General features: G+C 38.3%; 1 protein-coding gene across 1 annotated transcript in view; it reads left to right on the forward strand.

Annotated features, from left to right (window-relative positions):
- prkdc (protein kinase, DNA-activated, catalytic subunit) overlaps positions 1–19,614 on the forward strand; it is a 238,827-nt gene that overhangs the window by 5,906 nt on the left and 213,307 nt on the right. The window contains exons 2-14 of the mRNA XM_078540537.1: positions 1,032–1,108; positions 2,027–2,119; positions 5,457–5,531; positions 6,779–6,878; positions 8,265–8,377; positions 8,814–8,913; positions 9,011–9,066; positions 10,764–10,794; positions 11,290–11,447; positions 12,864–13,010; positions 16,793–16,957; positions 17,668–17,836; positions 18,781–18,830. Of these exons, the coding sequence (XP_078396663.1) occupies positions 1,032–1,108; positions 2,027–2,119; positions 5,457–5,531; positions 6,779–6,878; positions 8,265–8,377; positions 8,814–8,913; positions 9,011–9,066; positions 10,764–10,794; positions 11,290–11,447; positions 12,864–13,010; positions 16,793–16,957; positions 17,668–17,836; positions 18,781–18,830 (1,334 nt within the window). The remainder of the gene's footprint in view (positions 1–1,031; positions 1,109–2,026; positions 2,120–5,456; positions 5,532–6,778; positions 6,879–8,264; positions 8,378–8,813; positions 8,914–9,010; positions 9,067–10,763; positions 10,795–11,289; positions 11,448–12,863; positions 13,011–16,792; positions 16,958–17,667; positions 17,837–18,780; positions 18,831–19,614) is intronic.

Genomic DNA, 19,614 nt, shown 5'->3' on the forward strand with positions numbered 1-19,614 from the left:
GCACACAATCACTGCTGGAGTAACCTAAAATTTGATGCCTAGCTTCTTTCTTTCCTCAGTTTCCACATGTGCGCTGATGATATGTAGCCCAGAGCTTCATTTCAGTTGTGGGTGAACGCCTCTTGCTCCAAATAACACTGCCCAGGCTGAACAGATCTTATTTAGTTCCATTGGAAACTGTCTTTCAAGATGACACAACCCCCTTTCACAGTCTCTCATTCCTTCATAGGTGGTAAAGCCTACAGTTGTTTCAGTCCTACCCTCTGGAACCCGCTTCCTAAAATGTTTCTACCTTGCTACTTCCTTCCTGCTTTTAAAAAGATTTTCAAAACCCATCCTTTAGTCATATATTAAATGATCTTATCTGCTGTCAGGCTCAGTATCTCCTTGTGAAACATCCTGGGAGGTTCACTTTATAAAGGATTTCTATAAATGCGCACTGTTATTTCTTTCCTTGTTTTTCCCCCTCCTATTTCACACCTATGTTGCTCTGCAACAGGCTGCTGGGAGATGCGAGTGACATGAGATGAAGCAATGCTGATTCCCCCCCAGCCTTTCTGCTGGAAAAGTGACTAGGTATATTCCCCTCTGTCTGAAATCAGGAATTGAGTCTGTGGGGACTTATGGGCTCTAATCTATGTTATTTCATGGAAGAGGTTATTGATTCAGATTGGGCGTAGCCTGGAGCAACTAAAGTTGACTAAAAAAAAGTAAACATTCAATGCCCCACAGACATTATTGCAAAAGACTACATTTATACTAGATATACACACAGTTTGTCACTATGTCTTGCTGATCCAGCTGTAGCTGCGCTGACAGTTTAAAGTTCTCCTTCAACTGTTACAATATTGAGTAAATTAATTGAATATATCAAATAAAATTAGGATAAATACCCCTCTATTGCTAATATGTTTCTCCAATAACTTATTTCATTTTTCAAATTAATCCGAATGCTTTTGTGTCGGTTTTTTGTGGTGTGAATTGTGTTTCTTTTGATAGTGCATGCTCACATTTCATTTGTTTATACGCAGCCCTACACTGCTCATTGATGTTCTCCAAGGATGAAGGGTTACTGACCTTCCTTCGAAAATCACTAAGCAATGAAGATGTAAGTTCCCCATCAAAGAAAGACTTGCATTTGTATAATGCCTTTCCTGACTGCAGGATTTCCCTAAGTGCCTCACTGCCAATGTCATTATTGCAATGTAGGAAATGTGGCAGCTAATTTGTACACCGCAAAACAGCAATGTGATAATGGCCAGTAATCTGTTTTTATTCTTTCATGGGCCGTGGGCTTCGCTGGCAAGGCCAGCATTTGTTGCCCACCCCTAATTGCCCTTGAACTGAGTGGCTTGCTAGGCCATTTCAGAGGGCAGTTAAGAGTCAATCACATTACTGTATGTCTGGAGTCACATGTGGCCAGACTGGGTAGAGATGGCAGATTTCCTTTCCTAAAGAACATTAGTGACTCAGCTGGGTTTTTTCAACAATTGACAATGATTTCATGGTCACCATTACTGGACCAGCTTTATATTCCAGATTTATTAATTAAATTTAAGATCCACCAGTTGCCTTGGTAGGCTTTGAACCTGTGTCCCCAAAGCAGTCTGGACCTCTGGGTTTCTAGTCCAGTGACATTACCACTACACCACCATCTCTTCTTTTTTAGGGATTAATGTTAGGAAGGGCACCAGGGAGAACCTGCTGTTCTTCAAAATAGGGTCATAAAATATTTGATGTCCGCATGAGAAAGCAGGCAGAGCCTCAATTTAACTTCTCATTTGGAAGCTGGCACCTCTGAGTACAACACTCCCTCAGTACTGCACTGGAGTGTCAGCCTAGATTTTTGTCCTCAATTTTGATTTTAGATTTTGGGACTTGAACCCATAACCTTCAGTCTCAGAAATGAGCATTCTGTCACTGAGTCGAGGCTAATATCTCAATAGATAAATGTGTTCTTAAGGTTTTTCAGTTTTGTAAATTTATTATGTAATATACTTAGTAGAAAATCTATTTGGATTTCCAGTTTCGGGATTGTAGAGAAGAAGTTTTGAAGTTAATTACTGCATTTGTTGAAAAGATTAAAGAGACAGTTGGACCATATGCACTTGAAATCAAGGTAAGGGATTTTGTGTCATAACTTTTAAATAAGCCTGTGTGCAAATACACTCAGGATTAAACATAAAAGGACTTGTGCAGTTCAGCAGCCTGCTTAGGGAATGAAAACAATCAACTCAGCTACTGGTTTTCTAGCCTTGGTCAAAGAGGTAAGTTTTAAGGAGAGTCTTTAAGGAGGAGTGCCAGGAAAAGAGGCAGAGCATCTGGGGGATGTGTGGAATTCCAGAATATGAAACCTAAGCTGAACCTATAGGATCTGCCCTAAGCTAAATTTGAATTGCAGACATTAGAAAGGGAAGTAGTAGAATCATAGAAATTTACAGCACTGAAGGAGGCCATTCGGCTTGTGTCCATACCGTCTGACCGACAAGGAGCCATCCAGCCTAATCCCACTTTCCAGCTCTTGGTCTATAGCCTTGTAGGTCATGGCACTTCAAGTGCGTATTCTTCTACTTTTTAAATGCCATTAGGTTTCTGTCTCTATCACTCTTTCAGGCAGTGAGTTCCAGACCCCTACCACCCTTTGCGCGAACGAGCTTCCCCTCTAAACCACCTATCTCATACCCTAAATCTACGTTCCCTGGTATGGGCCCCTCAACCAAGGGAGTAGGCCCTTCTGTCCACTTCATCTAGATCCCTTATTTTATACACTTCAATTAAGTCTCCCCTCAGCCTTCTCTGTTCCAAAGAAAACAACTCGAAGCCTATCCAATCTTTTCTCATAGCTAAAATTCCCCAGTTCAGGCAGCATCCTTGTAAATCTTCTCTGTACCTTCTCCAGTGTAATCACATCTTTACTCTAGTGCAGTGACCAGAACTGCATTTAGTACTTAGCGGTGGCCTAATTAGTGTTTTATATATTTACAGCATAACCTCCCAGCTCTTATATTCTATACCTTCACATTGCCAAATGCATCACCTCATACTTTTTTGGATTGAACTCCATTTGCCACTCTTCCACCCATTGATACCTTTCTGCAGTCTATAGCTTTCTTCATTATCAACCACACAGCCAATTATTGTATCTGCAAATTTCTTAATCATACCCTTACACTCAAGTCCAAATTATTAGCAGATGCCACAAAAAGCAAGGGACCAAGTACTGAGAACTGCAGAGCCCCACTGGAAACAGCCTTCTAGTCACAAAAGCACCCATTGACCATTACCCTTTACTTCTGCCTCTGAGCCAATTTTGGATCCAGCTTGGATCCCTGGGCTTTTAATTTCATGACCAGTCTGTCACGTGGGACCTTATCAAAAGCCTTGCTAAAATCCGTATGAACCACATCAAATGCACTATTCTCATCAAACCTCATTGTTACTTCCTCAAAAAATTCAATCATGTTTGTCAATATGATATCTTTAGATAGAAACACCACTACTTTCCAATCAACTCTTTTTGCTGAGAGGGGAATGCAGAAAAAGGGCAGAGTCAGAGGAGCAGAGAGCTTGTTGGAGGTGCAGTTGCAGATATAGAGAGGGGCAAGACAATCATAGGATTTAAACAAATAGTTGAGAATTTTAAATTTGAGGTGTTTGGGGCTGGAGGCAGAGGTTAGGAGTTGATACGAGCCAATGAGAACAGAAGTGATAGGCCAGTTGAATTTTGGATGAACTGAAGTTTATAGAGGATGGAAGATGGGAGTCTGACCAGCAGAACATTGTAGTTATCGCAGGTGAAGGTGACAAAAGTGTGGGTAATTGCTCCTGTGGCAGATGGGCTGAGTTGGAGGGGTGGATAATGGGCAATATTACAGAAATGGAAGTAAACGATCTTTGTGATGGAGTGGGTATGAACTTGGAAGCTCAGCTCAGGGTCAAATAGAATGCCTCGGTTGCAGTGGTCTGGTTCAATCTCTGTGGCCAGGGAGGAGGAAGGAATTGTTGGAAACAGTGTACAGTTTGTAGTGAGTCTGAAGGTGATGGCTTCAATCTTTCCAGTGTTTAGCTGAAGTAAATTGGGCCTCATTCAAGACTGGATTACAAACTGTCTGACATCACAGAAGCATTCGAGGGATTGTGAGAGGTTGTGGAAAGATAAATCTGGTCACTGTTGGTATACATGTGGGTGCTGACCCCGCATTTTCAAATGATAACCAGGGAGGAACATGTAAATGCGAGGGGATCAAGCATAGATTCTTTAGGGGGAATCTCAGAGATACTGATGCAAAGGGTGGAAGAGAAGCAATTTCTGGCGATGCTCAGATTGACCAGGTAGCTATAAATGGAACCTCGCAAGGGCAGTTCCACTGAAGTGGACAGTAGAGGGAAGGTTTTGGAGGAGGGTGGTGTGGTCAGTGATCTAAAAGACTGCAGAGAGAATGATGAGGAACAATGCACCATGGTCACATTCAGAGAGAATGTAGTTTGTGTTTGGTATTATGGGAGGGGCTGCAACCTGATTGAAGAGGTTCAAATGCAATTTCTGGAAAGTGGAATGGATTTTGGAGGTGACAACACAATTACGGACTTTGGAGAGAGAAGGTTGGTTGGAGGCAGAGCAATAGTTCACAAGGACATAGGGGTTGAGTGTGTATTATTTTTAATGAGGATGTGAGTGATGATGGTGGTTCTGAAAAGGAGAGAACAATCTGAGGGAATTGAGAGGAGAGGGGACCATTTACAATATTAGCTTGTTTGGGAGTCAAGAAGAGAAGTTCGGTAGAGAGTCATTTATTGGAAATGAGATTAAGGGACATGAACTGGATCATATGGATGAGGTGAATTTGGACGATGGGCCAGCAGGGAGAAAAACTAGAGAATGACTTGGATTCGGGGCTAAGGTAGAGGGAATCTTGGGGAATGTTTGGCTTATTGGGCAAGGATATGAGAGGAAACAGGAGAGGCATCCATTTTGGTCCGATAGCAGTTTTCAGAGGCTCTTCTCTGATGATGCAATGCAGACTTTATTGTGCACCTGAACAAATGGTCTTTATCTTTGAAGACAAAGAAATTCATGAGCTCCTTTTACTCGTTTGGGGTGAGGATGGATGTGGTGTGGAGCAGAGTTAGTACCGATTATGCTATCTATTGTTTAAAGCATGATACTAAGATAGAATTTAGTTGGAACTGAATCAACTGAATTAGTTGGAATTGATCCAGTTAAATGTAATTGGATCCTTATTATTGATGAGGGAAAGAACAGTAATTGCATTTTTCATGTGGGAATAAATATTGGATATCATACAGACTTACTCTTGAAATTTCTTGATTGTAGGAAAACCTGCAGAAAAGTTTTGAGCTGCTATTATATTGAATAAATTTACTGGCATATTATGACAAGATGTTGTGTGAAAGAGAAAATTCTGCATGTATAATGTTTTTCTTTATTTTCTTAGGAAGTTTGTCTTGTGGTGTACACCAAAGAAAGGGCTGCAAAATGTAAGGTTGCTGCCTTAGACCTCCTCCTTATGGTAGGGTACTTTTGTCTCATTCCATTCATTGTTAGGTGTGTTTCACAGGCAATTCATTATCTTAGTTTTTTTTAAAACAGTTTTTAAATAAGTATGGATTACAATTAAGGAATTAATGTTAATTCTTTGAGTGCTGCACTATTATTATTTCATTTAGATATGATGAGGATGAGAATTTATCTTTTAGCATTAGGATCAGTTTGGTTAAGTTGGCTCCTTTGCTTCTGGATCAGAAGGTTATGTATTCAATCCCCTCCATCAGCACATAATTTAGGCAGATACTCAGTGCAGTACTCAGGGAATGCTGCAGTGTTGGAGGCACCATTCTGAGGATAAAGTATTGAGACGAGGCCTTGTCTACCAATTTCAGTTGTGCAGTAAATTTTCCATGGAAATATTCAGAGAAGGTCAGAAAGTTCTTGCTGTTTCCTAGCTTATATTCACCCCATAAACAATACTATTTTAGCAGATTAACTTCACATTCATTTCATCATAGTTTATGCAGCTGATGAATGTTGGGATGAACAGTGAGAGCTTTACTCTGCATTTGGCTTTACTATACTTGGAGTATTCTTAGTGCTAATGCCTGATGCCTGAAATTAAAATTTGTTCCATTCATCAGCAATAGTATTTCTCACCATGAGGACAGCAAAACTAAAAGGAAGGAAAAGTAGCTGCCACATTCATGCTGATTGGTTACAATTTTTATGAATATAGATTTTACTTGTAAAATGGATAGTGGAAGACTAGGAAAAACGAGCAAGGAATAAGTATCTTAAACTTGGAGCATAGACTTAAGCTTAAAGTTGGAAGCATAAAATTTAATACCTTTGTTATAGATAAATTTACTTATTGCATAATGAAAATGTTGAATGGTCTGTAATAGTCCATCTCAAAATGCCGGGAAAGTGATGTCAGGCTACATCAGTGGGAAAATCCATCTAAAATGTTCAAGTATTTACCTACACCTGTAGGTGATGCGGTGACAGGCATTTCATGTTAAATGCCTGTCACACAGTATTAGGTGGAAACTACCCCGTTGGTACTGTGTTTTGGCTATAAGATTTGGCCATCAGCTCCAGTGCAACACTGATTATGCTGTGATGGGTTAGAGTCTTGTTATTTATGCAAGTCTCATTATGCCAAAAACTAACTTGAAGTATAAATGCAGCACTTATAATAACTGTAGTGTAATTTGCTTTTTTTATTTAAGAAAAAGGTTAAATAACATTATGATGAAATTTCAGTTGTTGCGCAGTAAAACCTGTCTTCAAGAATTTAAAACTGGAGAAATATTCAACAAATTCTATGGGGAATTAGCACAGAAGAGCAGACTTCCAGACACAGGTACGTTTGCATGTATTTCTTTTTAAACATTTTTCCTGAGAAGCACAAAAAGCAACATATTTCTGATCCATAGTGTTTTTTTAAAACTGAGTATCCACACAAATGGAGTCTTAGCAAGCAGCTGCAGATTTAAAAAAAAATTCTGCCAGTTGCTATCCCCATTATATTTTAGTAAAATCAAGCAGGAGGAAAGAAACAAAATGTGGCAGTTCATCTCCTGTAGTCTGACCGTTTTAGTGTCTGTTTCCTGCACTACTGCCATTAAACAGTGGAAACCTTCTCAAAGATCCCTGGTGAAATGCAATATTACAGGCATTTAAAGTGATGTATAGTGGTCACAATTCCTTTACAGGAACAGAGAGAACTATCAAGTCTTCCTGTTAGAGAGCAATAAAGACAGGTTGTAAGAAAAGGCTGTGACATGCCAGTGCAGTAGGGGAAGGTGGAGGGCCATGCAGAGATTTAGTTAATGTAGATAGGATAATACAGTAGAAACCCATGTTACAATTCATCAGTGCCGTAGTTGATTTAAGAATGTTTATTGTTGTCGGAACTAGCAGTGTTACTCAGAGAGGGAATGGGATGTTTAGCATGGGAAATGGAAACGGATAACATGATGGTCATTGGAAAGTGTCTCCATTTTGGGGAGACGATGGTGTAGTGGTATCGTCACTGGACTAGTAATCCAGAGGTCCAGGCTAATGCTCTTGTGATACGGGTTCAAATTCCACCGTAGCAGCTGGTAGAATTTAAATTCAATTAATGAGTCTGGAATTGAAATCTAGGCCGGGATTTTCCAGCCCCGTTGTGGGAGGGACCCGCCGTGTGCGGGGCGGCGCCCCAGCCAGAAGCCCATTGACAAGGTGGGACCGGATAATCCCGGCGGCGGGCGGATGCAGAAAATCCCGCCTCTGGTCTCAGTGATGGTGACCAGAACAACTATTATCAATTGTCGTAAAAACCCATCTGGTTCACTAATGCCCTTTAGGAAAGGAATCTGCCGTCCTTACCTGGTCTGGTCTACCTGCGAGTCCAGATCCACAGCAATGTGATTGGCTCTTAACTGTCCTCCAGAATGGCCCTAGCAAGCCACTCAGTTCAAGGGCAATTAGGTGGGCAACAAATGCTGGCCTTGTCAGCGACGCCCTCGTCCCATGAAAGAATTTTTAAAAATCCTCAGCACTAGAACATCACTCACCTTAATGGGCAAGATTTGATGGGACAGCAACCTCTGGTCTCCAGTGTTTATAGGTTTATCTGTTTACTTTATCTGGAACCCACCTGTTTGGTGCTGTTTAACATACTTAACAATCACATTTATGTAAATATTTGTGCAAATTACAGGTGAGTGTATTAATATTTATTTTAAATGACTTGTCTTCATAGTGTTGGAGAAGATATATGAGCTGTTGGGTGTTCTATCAGAAGTACAGCCGACTGAAATGCTTGATAATTCAGAAAAACTTTATCGTGCTTACTTAAGTGAGTTGAAAACACAGGTGAGTTTGAAATCTTTCTCTTTGTTTTATGTAAGATTTTGTTTTTAACCATTGCTCAGTGGGGTAAAAAAAAATTAACTAAGCTTTCTTTCTAACAGATATAAGAAATTACCTACCCTCTGTTATTGCCTATTTCTTGGTTATCTAATAGAAAAAACAATTTAGGGGAGTGACATGCTTACTGAGTCTTTTCAATGTATTGCCAATCTCCCAAAGTTTTGCCCAAAGTAATTTGGAGGATACATTATTTTGTAAGGACAGGAGTAATATGTAGTTCAGTCAATCTGCTGCTGGTGTAGAAAATATCATGGCTCTGTTCTGGTAAACAACTGTTTTAAGACAGTAGCTCAATGGGGAAGATGCTCTTCGTTTCATTTTTGTTGTAAAATTGTTAAACCTTTCTTTAAAAATGTCTTTACTATTTCTAATCTATCAGATGACCTCTGCAACAAGAGAGCCCAAACTTCTGGTGGTATCGGGATGCCTTAGAGGGTTAATAGCACTTATGGTAAACTTCACTAAATCTGTAGAGGAAGGTGAGCTCCTTGTTTAAATTGTGTTGAGATATAAATTTTTAATGCACTCCAGCAATGTGGGGAAAAAAAGTAACTATTTGCAAATGTACCTTTTTAGATCCAAGGACGTCAAAGGACATTTTTGATTGTGCGATGAAAGCCATAAATTTGCAGGTTAGTTCTACAATGCTGGATGATGTGTGTAGAAAAATGCCTGTTAACTAGAAGGATAACTGATTAAAGGTTAAACATTGCATTGGGAGAATTGAGAAATCTTGGAGCAGAAATATCATTATTGATTCAGACATAATTTGGCCCAAGGACCTATGAGGTTTAGGAAGCACCAACATGGTAGTGGGACATTAATTTGAGACCGTAATGCAACTGAGTAGCTGACATGCGAAGATATTACTTTCCCAAAGTGTAGTTTCACATGCAGTATGGATAACTTTATCTTATGTCAGTGATGGACAAAATAAAATGTAGCGTTTAGCTTAGTGTGACAGCAGTAGGATAATTTACTTTCACTCTCTATAAAGATTTTGCATCTCGCAAATGCAAAAGCCTGGGCTTGAGAAGTTTAGTTAGATTTTCGATTTTGTTTTAATTAGTTACAGCTTAAAAGTAATCCATGATTCTTGCCCAGAAGCCAATAAGGAACACTTAATGAAAAATGAATGGAGCACCTTATGTTTATGCACTTGTGTTCTGCCACATTTTCATGTTTCCTGATGGAGTGAATTCCTAATCTCATCCAGGTTGTTGGAAGGAGGAGGAAACTGAAAAGCTGCATCAGTCCATTTACTGGTAATTGATGTAAGGCCAAGTTGGGAACTGCTGTGTGATCCAAGGTTATCTACTGTATAAAAATACATAAGGGGAAAAAAAAAGGGCTTCAGTGAGATTTGGCACAAAATGAGCTGATGTAATCTAGTCCAGAGTATTGTAATTTTTACTGTCATGTTTCTCTTTTTGTATCTATCCTTTAATCGAAAGTTTTTTTTTAAAAAAAAGCAAAATAGCTTTGAATTCAAGCCCAAGAAATGACAAAGTATTTGAGAGCACTTCATCTAATGCTTTTGCCTTAATTTGATCACTTTGGACTCATCAGTGCTGTGCTTTGGTTGCCCTAGCTTTGCAATAACCTCTTGAATAACTGTACAAAGGGTTTTGTTGATTTTACAATTTTGGTTGTTTTCTCTTGATTCTCCCTGCTCTAATTATTTTTGCCTACAGATTAATGAATGGGAAATAATATCAGATCTGATGTTAGTAGGCAAAGGATGCACACATATTAGTGGGTTTACTAAGCTAGTGATTATTTTGGTACAAGGCAAAGATGAATGCTAAAATGAGTATTGGCATGGTAAAACACATCATGCACAGCAGTATATCATTACCCACATGTACTGTTGCCAGTTGGAGTGAACCTTGGCTCACAGGTACGATTCCCACCTCTGAGTCAGAAGGGTATAGGTCTGAGCTTCATTCCAAACATTGAGGAAATGAGAGTTTCAGTTAGAGTACTGGACTGGCATCCATTAGGGCACTAGGTGGAAGTGGGTTATTGCTCCAGAAGGCAGGAGACCAAGTTCTTGTCTGGTAGGAGTGGAATTATGAATGCCGCGCTCCCCCTGTCCTCCCCCACCACCATACCATTGCATCGAGCCAGTTGTCCCTAATTAGGCCAACAACCTGCCCTCATAAAAAAGAGGTTTTCATTACTAAAAGCAATTGGGTACATGATCTGTTGGATGTAAAAGCAGTTGAAAAAACGGACTGCCTTGTGACCCTAGGCATGGAAGAAGACTGTTTCCAGCCAATAACAATACAGGATGGTATATTTTAACATATTGTGTTTCTTTTGACAGGCTGACAGAAAGAGATATGCTGTTCCTTTGGGTAAGATATTTTTGATATATAACATTTCCAAATTGATACGATAACTATTTGACATCTAAACTGTTTGATTTCAGAGGAAAATTTAATTTTGACCAACTGTTTCAGCGTAAGTGTCATACAGTTGATCCTGTCCCCATTGGATTTTTATGCATGTGGAATCACATGATAGTGGTCAAGAGAGGAAAATGTTGATCCTTTTCTTGCACTGTATATGAAGCTGATTGCAGTGTCCCAATTACCAACCTATTTACCCACGTAGAGCATACCAGGGATTGAATCAGGCACTGACATGGCCTGTATGGTTCAGCATCACATCACTGGGTATATTTTTCCATCTAACCATTGATTCCTCTCTCTGTTTAACTTGGTTGTTTTGAGACACGCTTACAAATTTGTGGATTAAGCAGTTGCTACAGTTGTAACTGGCTGTGAAGAGATAATCTAATATAAGTCCCTGTGGGATGCTCAGTAGTTCAACTTTTTTTCTTTTTTAAGCCGGGTTACGCTTGTTCACATTGCATGCAACCCAGTTCAGCACCTTCCTCATGGACAGCTACCAAACACTGTTTGAAATGATGTCGAAATGGTGTGGCCATTCAAATGCGGAAGTTAAAAAAGCTGGCTATGCTGCCCTTGAAAGTTTTCTTAAAGAGGTAATTAATTCTCATTTAATTACTACAGTTTTCTAATGGAGTGTTTGAAAATAGCATATATTTGGCATAAGTACATATTTAATCAAAATATTTTTCGATCTAACTTGCTCTTACCAGGAATTGTGGAGTGATGCCATCAGCTGGCCGCATATCTTGGTTCTTTCAGAAAATTTGTTATAAATTGCAAGAAGTGGAGAGGCATTGTTTCATTTAAATATAACTAAAAATATGATGCAGTGTGTCCTTTATAACATTCTGTAATAACTGAATCGTTTTGCAGCACAGAAATGAGTCATTCCAACCAGCTGGTTTTATGCTCGACTTGAACCCCCCGCCCCGCCCCCCAACCTCTTTCGCCTTCTTCAGAAACTTCATTAACATATCCTTCTATTTCTTTCCTCTCATATACATATCTAACTTCCCATAAATGATGGGGGATCATCCCACTGACTCATTGTGGCAAGTCGTTCCCTACATTCTCGCTTATCAAATCCTTTCATAACCTTATAGAACTTTATCTGACCACCCCTCAGCCTTCTCTTTCCTGGTGAAAAGAGCCCCAACCTGTTCAATCTTTCCTGCTAGGTATAATCTCTCAGTTCTAGTATCATTCTATTAAATCTTTTTTGCACCTTCTTCAGTGCTCCTAACTCATCTTTCTAATATGGAGACCAGACCTGTTTGCTGTACTTCAAGTGTAGCCTAACCATTGTTCTGTGCTGTAAATAGCACAATTTGTCTTGCTTTTCAATTCTATCTTTTGAGAATGTATCTTATTGCTTTTTTATGACCTTATTAACCTGCATTGCTAATGTGATTTGCATATCTGTACTTCCAGATTCCTCTGCTCCATGTAGACACTTATTTTCCAAGAAGTTTGTGTCCTCCTTATCCTTGCCTACCAAAATGTACCACCCCACACCTCTATATTGAAACTAATTTGCAATAAATCAGTCTTCTATTTTTGTGTTAACTTTTTCATTGGTAATTCTGATGACATAGAAATTGTTGATACAACACACTTTTCTGGTTACTGTGATAATGGCTTTGATTTTTTTTTGAAGGAACATTTAATCAGTGCCAGAGTGTTTGAGGTCTGTGCGATTTTGTCCCATCTTCAGATAATGGGCAGGACTTTCAACTTTTGCATAGTGGGTGATATTGGATCAACTGCCATTATACACACTGCCTGATTTTCTTTTCCATTGGAGTTGGTTTTAGTTTTTAAAAAACCTTTAACTTCTTGAGTACCTTCAGATGAATTCCCAGTCCAATTTTGCAGAAATGTAAGTGGGACATTATGACTGCCAGTAGTCTTATCTATAGATATATCTACATGCAACATTGTGATAGCAACTCCTGCGGCAGTGTACTCAAACTCTTAACCCATGGTGGTCTTATCTTTCCCATATACAGATTGCATTACAAGTGGCAGAAAATGCTCATTTACACACAGATAAGTTACAGTACTTCATGCAACAGTTTTATGACATCATCCGGACAATGGAATCAAGCATTAAGGAGCTTTCCATAGCCATACGAGGATATGGACTTTTTGCAGCTGTATGTTTCACTTTTTTAACTTGTTATATAAACCATTATTTTGTATGTATAACATGACAAAGCATAGAAACGAGTGAAGTGTTTGCATAAACATTACTAAATTTTATTATAATACAAAAAGTGTAGGGTGTTGTAGACTGGAAGCCATTCTTGATTCGTGAGTTGTGATGGAATGAAAGTTGCTTCTCTGACAATTGCAGTAGTTGAACTGAAAATTACTTGGACAACAGCAGTGCAGTTGGTATACTGGAATTCCGCAAATAATATGTACTTGTGTTAAACTGCAGTCTTAGATGCCAAAAGAGTGTTTGATTGTAATGTACAAAGATTGTGAAGAGAAACTTTACCCTCATTTCTTGTTTGGTACATGTAGACTCGGAGTGCTTGATATTTGTTATATTCCAGAAAACCAGTTGGTGAAGGATATAACTAAAGCCAATCTTTACACATTTCTTTAAAAAGCATTTATTTGCACAGTTATAGATTACAAGCAAACACCTTTTCACCCAATAGCCACAGTTTGTCTGTGTCTATTTATAGCCACACAAGTGAATCTCCATTCAATGCCCACCACTTGCCTACAACTAAACACAATTAATATACAATTAACAAATTAACAGTAGCTAAAGAAATAGCTACTTTTCACTGCACCAACCAATCATATCAAATTAGAAATAAGCATTTGTATAAAAGCAAGAATATATTCATTGAGAGTCTCATTAATATATTGTGTCAACTTACAGGAAGTTCCCCTCCCCTCCTGCAGGTACAAATCAATCATGAATTGGGTTAATACTGATAAAATAAGCAAAGCAATCATATATTTGCTAATTTACATTTCCATTAATATGTTTAAGATACAGGGTAATCATTTTGCTAAAATTAATGAAGGCTGTAGTTTCAATCCCAGCCCATTCATAATTGGAAGATAGTTAGCTTCATACTGTGATTCATTTCACCTGGTTTCTCATTGCAATTATAGAGTTGTTCACCTGCTCCTGTGAAGCACTTTGGGTTGTTTTATTACTTTAAAGGTGCTATATAAATATAAGTTGTTAATTTCTCAGTTCTGACTTATGGAAGAAAACAATTGCAATACGCAAGTTATGTAAGCAACATCAAGTTTTTCTTCCTATTTACCTTTATTGAAGCTCCTTTTAATCTGAATACCTCTTTCAGATCTCCTTTCAATTTTGTTTGTTCTAATGAAAAGAGTCCTAATTTCTCATGTCTTTCCTCATAGTTAGTAAGATACTCATTCTTGACATCATCTTAGCCAATTTCTTCTGTAACTTCTCTGTGCCTGACTTTCTCTCTGAAGCCCAAAACTGAACATAGTATTTCGATTACAGCCTAACCAATGATTTGAATGGATTGAGCATTAACTCTGCTTTAGTGCTATATGCATTTGTTTACTAAACTTAGTATTCCTTGAGCTTTTTCAATCAGTTGATCGATTTGTCCTCCCATTGTTAAAGATTCTCTCTGGTGTTGTAATCCTTCTACCAGTTAGTTTTATTATTTAATGTTTATGCCTTCTCCTTTTTTTCCTTCTAAAATGTATCAGTATTTCCTACTTCCCTTTGCATTCTTCTCAACAAAAACCTCTGTAAAACAGCATAAATATTTCCATGTGCTGACATTTACACAAACCAATCAGTGAAATGGAAATCATTGATTTATGTACATAAATACATGGCAAAAAAACAGGTGAAAGATGAAGATTTTTTTTCTTATGCAATGAGTTCTGATCTGGAATTCACTACCTGAAAGGATGGTGAAATCAGATTCAATAGTAACTTTCAAAGGGGAATTGGATAAATACTTTGAAAGGACAAATCTGCAGGGCTATGAGGAAGGAGCAGGAGAGTGAGACTAATTGGATAGCTGTTTTGAAGAAATACTATCACATCAATAATTGCATTAAATTTCATATCTATCGTCCAATGTAGTGTGCTGCCTGTATCTCTCAGTTGTTTACAGTCATCTTCAGTTATGCATGCTCTTTCAGTTTGTCATTTTTAAACATGGGAGTCCAGATAATTTTTAGAGATGATTGATGGCCCCAACACAGACTGCTGAAGAGCATCACTGTTTACACCTTTCACTTCATTCAATAAATATCTCGTAGCCAGGATTCTTTGTACTAAATCTCAAATTGATCTCTGTCTGCTTGGAAATTTTATTCTTTTAATTCTTCTTCTGATCTGCTTTTTACTTTCATGGTTTTTCTTTAATCTTTCCAGATTCCTTGTCCTATTAGCATTCTTTTCAGCATCTTTTTTATCATCTCCCTTTGCTATATTAATTTAAATGCCACCCACACTTTCTTTCCCTGCTCCCACATAACGAAATGATCAGGCAAGACCTGTCTATCTTGTACAGACCATTTCTCTCCCTGAGCTGGGCCCAATGTCCCAGGAAGCTGAACCCTTCCCTCCTAAACCATCCAGTCATATATTTACCCCCCTTCCATCTTCTGTTAATTTGAAGACACTAAGGATATGGTTGGCAGAAACCTGGGAGATCAAATACACAACTGCCTGACAGTGTCAGAGTACAGGTGGATCAAGCCATTAAAAAGGCTTTATAAATACAGGGTGGAATATAAGTGTTAAAATGTGGTGATAAATGTGTACAAAACATTGGCTAAACCATAGTTAAGAGCACTCCATTATAAAAAAGAACATTTAAAACCTTAGAAAACATATAGCATAGATTCACCAGGGTGATGCCAGGCTTGTGAAACTGGTTCTGAGGAGAGGCTTAACTGGGACAATTCCTTCTGGAGCAGAGAATATGAAGAAAACACTTAATAGAGGTCTGTAAAACTACGAAGGGTTTTAGCAAGGTAAGTAGTGAAACACCATTTTCTTTGATTAAAGAGGCCTTGACAAGAGGTCATCAATTTTAAATTAGCGCTAAAATAGTAAGGAAGATTAGAATAAATATCAGCTGAGGGTTACAACATAGAAACAAGCCAGTTGGCCCAACAGGTCTATCCTGGTGTTAATCCTGCACATCAGCTTCTACCACCCCCCTTCATCTAACCCCATGATATATCCCTCTGCTCCTTTCCCCCTCTTGTTTATCTAGCTTGCATTTAAATGCATCTATGCTAGTCATCTCAATTCCTTACCTAGCAAGTCCCACATTCTAACCACTCTCTGGAGAAAGAACTTTCTCTTAATGGAGTTATTGGTGATTGTCTTGTATTTAGGTCCCTGGTTCTGGTCTCTCCTGCAAGTGAAAACATCCTCTCTAGGTCCACTCTATCAAAATTTCTTAATGTTAAAGACCTCTATCAAGTCACTCCCAGTCTTCTCTTTTCTAGAGAAAAGAGCCCCAGTCTATTCGATCTTTCCTAGTAGGTATCACCTCTCACTCCTGATATTATTCAAGTTAAACATTTTTTGCTCCTTCTCCAGTACCTCCATGACCTTTTTATAATATGAAGACAGAACTGTTCACGGTACTCCTTGGTTTAACCAAGGTTCTATATAAGTTGTTGAGACAAGGATTGGTTGAGACAAACACCTTGCATCTTTTAAGGAAAAATTGGTTAAATAATTGAAGCAGAGGCCTATAGAGGGAGAGGATGGGACAATGAGATTAGTTCTCGATTGCATGAGCTAAGAGGTGGCACAGAACAGATGCTGAGAAACAAGAGTGTAAGATCAGTATATTCAATTTTCATGTACTTTTGCATTTAATTCACCAATAATAGTGCAGTCCCAATGCAGACTTAAATTATTTAATTTTATTTTTTTCTACGATTTTAGCCCTGTAAGGCTGTGAACTCTAAGTATGTTGACTTCATGTACACGGAGCTGATTCAGCGCTGTAAACAGATGTATCTCACTGAGGCAGACACAGAAGATGACAATGTTTATCAGCTTCCCAGTTTCCTAGATTCTCTTGCAAGTGTCATCTTCCACATAGATAAAGTAAGTGCACTTGAGTGTTAGTTTCTTCGGAAAATTGCATAACCATCCCATGTTTGTCTATTTTTCCATATAGGACTTCTGTGTTTTGAGGACATGCTAGGTTCAAATTTCATTTGCATTTTTCAACTTTTATAATGGGTTGAGTTTAAATTGTAATTTAATGGCAAAAGTTGCAAAGCTGTGAAATCGTTGATGAGTTCGAGTAACTCTTTCACTATGTTTCTTAATTAAAAAAAAATCCCAATGCCACGTTGGATCCAGTCACCAGGAGGTGAGCCAATCTTTGATTTTCTCACCTCCTTGTTGATTACAGAATCTCACTTCTACTTGGTTCATTCACTGACAACATGGCCAAGATTTTAAGCTTTCCACATAGGGAATTGTAGGCGTAGCCAATATCCGACTACTCTGTGCTATGCAATATGGAATACCTGTGCAGAGTTGAGCATAGGTAGAATTAATATTTTGGTCACTGAAGTGCCCAATTTATTGGCAAATTCATTTTTTAAACCAGAGATTAAAAATATCTTTGCAGTGTGATTTTTCTTTTTTAAATGGTGGAATACAAACTAAACTGTATTTATTCTAGTAGTAATAACAGAACAAAAAAATTGCTGCTGTTCAGCATTTTGAATATTCTGAAGGAATAATTTATTGTCAAGTTTGCATATTAATTTATATGCATCACTGGATTTATTTTTCCTTTTCAGATCCCTGGAGTTTATACTTCTGTGCTAGAACGTCTACTGGTGGTTCAGATAGACAGCTTCCCACAGTACAGTGTGAGGATGCAACCAGTCTGTTGTCATTCCATAGTTAAACTGTTCCTTGCCCTTGCAGGAAAGGGCCCTGTTCTCTGGAACTTTATTAGCACTGTAGGTGAGTACCAAACCTCAATGTACAAATATATTAAATTGTCAACCCCCCTTCAGCAGTGTACTTTCTGCATCGGTGAAACGCAGACTTGTACCCTTTCAAGCATTGCTGGGTTTTGTGGACCTTCTTCTGATATTGAAAAGGGCCACAGCTAGACGGGCAAAGTATTCCCCAAGATTTGTTGATACGGAGTAGCATGAAAGTCAGGTTCATTGCTTCAAAGAAATTGCATGTGTAGCCCCATGTTACCGAATCCATGTTGCTGTGCTAAATCTGTTTATACAACAAAAAAACAGCAACTTTGAAGCATTTCCAGTAGAAATATGTTTATTTTAAATTGAGACCAGCAGGAGTAACTGGCAGTTTTCAGTTAGATGCTGAGAAATTGGTGTTTCTGGGAATTATTGTTTCCTTCAGGCCAGCTGCATATGACAACATTGCTCAAATGCATTTTTTTTGCAAAATTTACAAGGACAGTCGGAATCATTTTTGTAAGCAATGAAGAGCTTAATGATTGGATTTTGTTTTCTTAAATTGTTTCAATTGTCACAGAGCCAAATTAAAGTTTATTTGTGAGGATGGGAAGTTTTGCTGTTCAAATTGGGAGCAAGAAAATTTAGTGCTTACACAAGCACATAGCTACTGATGTACTGAGAAAGCAGTTTCATTGTTGCTATGTTGGTGACTTATTGAAGTGCATCAGGTTTGTACAACAAATAATTTGTCCAATTATTGTATGGCAAAAGTATTGAAAATGCCCCCCAAAATTTGACAATCAATTGAGGAATACCAAATCAAAATATTAAACTTCTACTTTTGAAAATTATTCTGACTATTCTTAGAAACGTTGCACAAAAATGGATTGGAACAATGTTCTCACATGTAGCTAGCCTGCATACATTTTGTTAACTGTTTTATTTTTAAGTTTTTAAAAAATTCTGTTTCAGTGCATCAAGGTCTGATTCGTGTCTGTTCAAAGCCAGTTCTCCTTCCTGGGGTAAGAAAAATTTACATGACATCCTCCCTCATTCAGCAACAAGCATCACCAGTTGCATTGAAATCAGATTATTTGAATATTAGCAGAAAAGTGCTTAAGAAATTAGTATGAAATTCCTTTGTGCACAAATAAACTGAGGCAGTGAAACATGTTCTTAATAGGAGTCAATGTCCCTGTTAATATAGCAGGGAAAAAAATATGAATATATCGAGCATTCATATGCCATTATTAACATGGCATAATTTCAGCGACAATATCTGTTGTACATGGCATTTAAAATATGTAGTCGATTTTCTAATTTTATAACATGTATATGCTAAAAAGCTTAATAAGTTGATCCCGGACTTCCTGTGGCTTGCCACTTTTAACTGCTGCGACTTTTTTTTATCTAGCATTTCTATCTTTGTCCTACAATATTCCAACAAATTCAGTGCAAATTTTTGCAGTTCTTCAGCTGCTTGACTTCAGCAATTTCACATCTTTGCTGTCTCCCTAACTTTTCAAACAGATCCTACCATTCACATTCAATTGTTCTCCTTTTTGTTCCGTAGCTCTTTAACTCTTCTTTCAAATGCCTTCACACATACCTGACTGAGATGACTTGTATAGTCTTCTTCCTGTGTCTTTAAATCCACTTGCAGGCCATTGAAACCATTAATAGCTGACATGTCAGCTAGGCTCCTTTGGTAAGGTTTGTGCCTATGAATCGGGGCAAAGTGAGTTCAAGTACCTCTTTAGTACATTTGCAGGCTGACGCTCCAATGCTGAAGGAGTGTGGGATTGT

The sequence above is a fragment of the Cetorhinus maximus genome, chromosome 4 (assembly GCF_964194155.1).
Source record: "Cetorhinus maximus chromosome 4, sCetMax3.hap1.1, whole genome shotgun sequence".
In the NCBI taxonomy this organism is placed as follows: domain Eukaryota; kingdom Metazoa; phylum Chordata; class Chondrichthyes; order Lamniformes; family Cetorhinidae; genus Cetorhinus; species Cetorhinus maximus.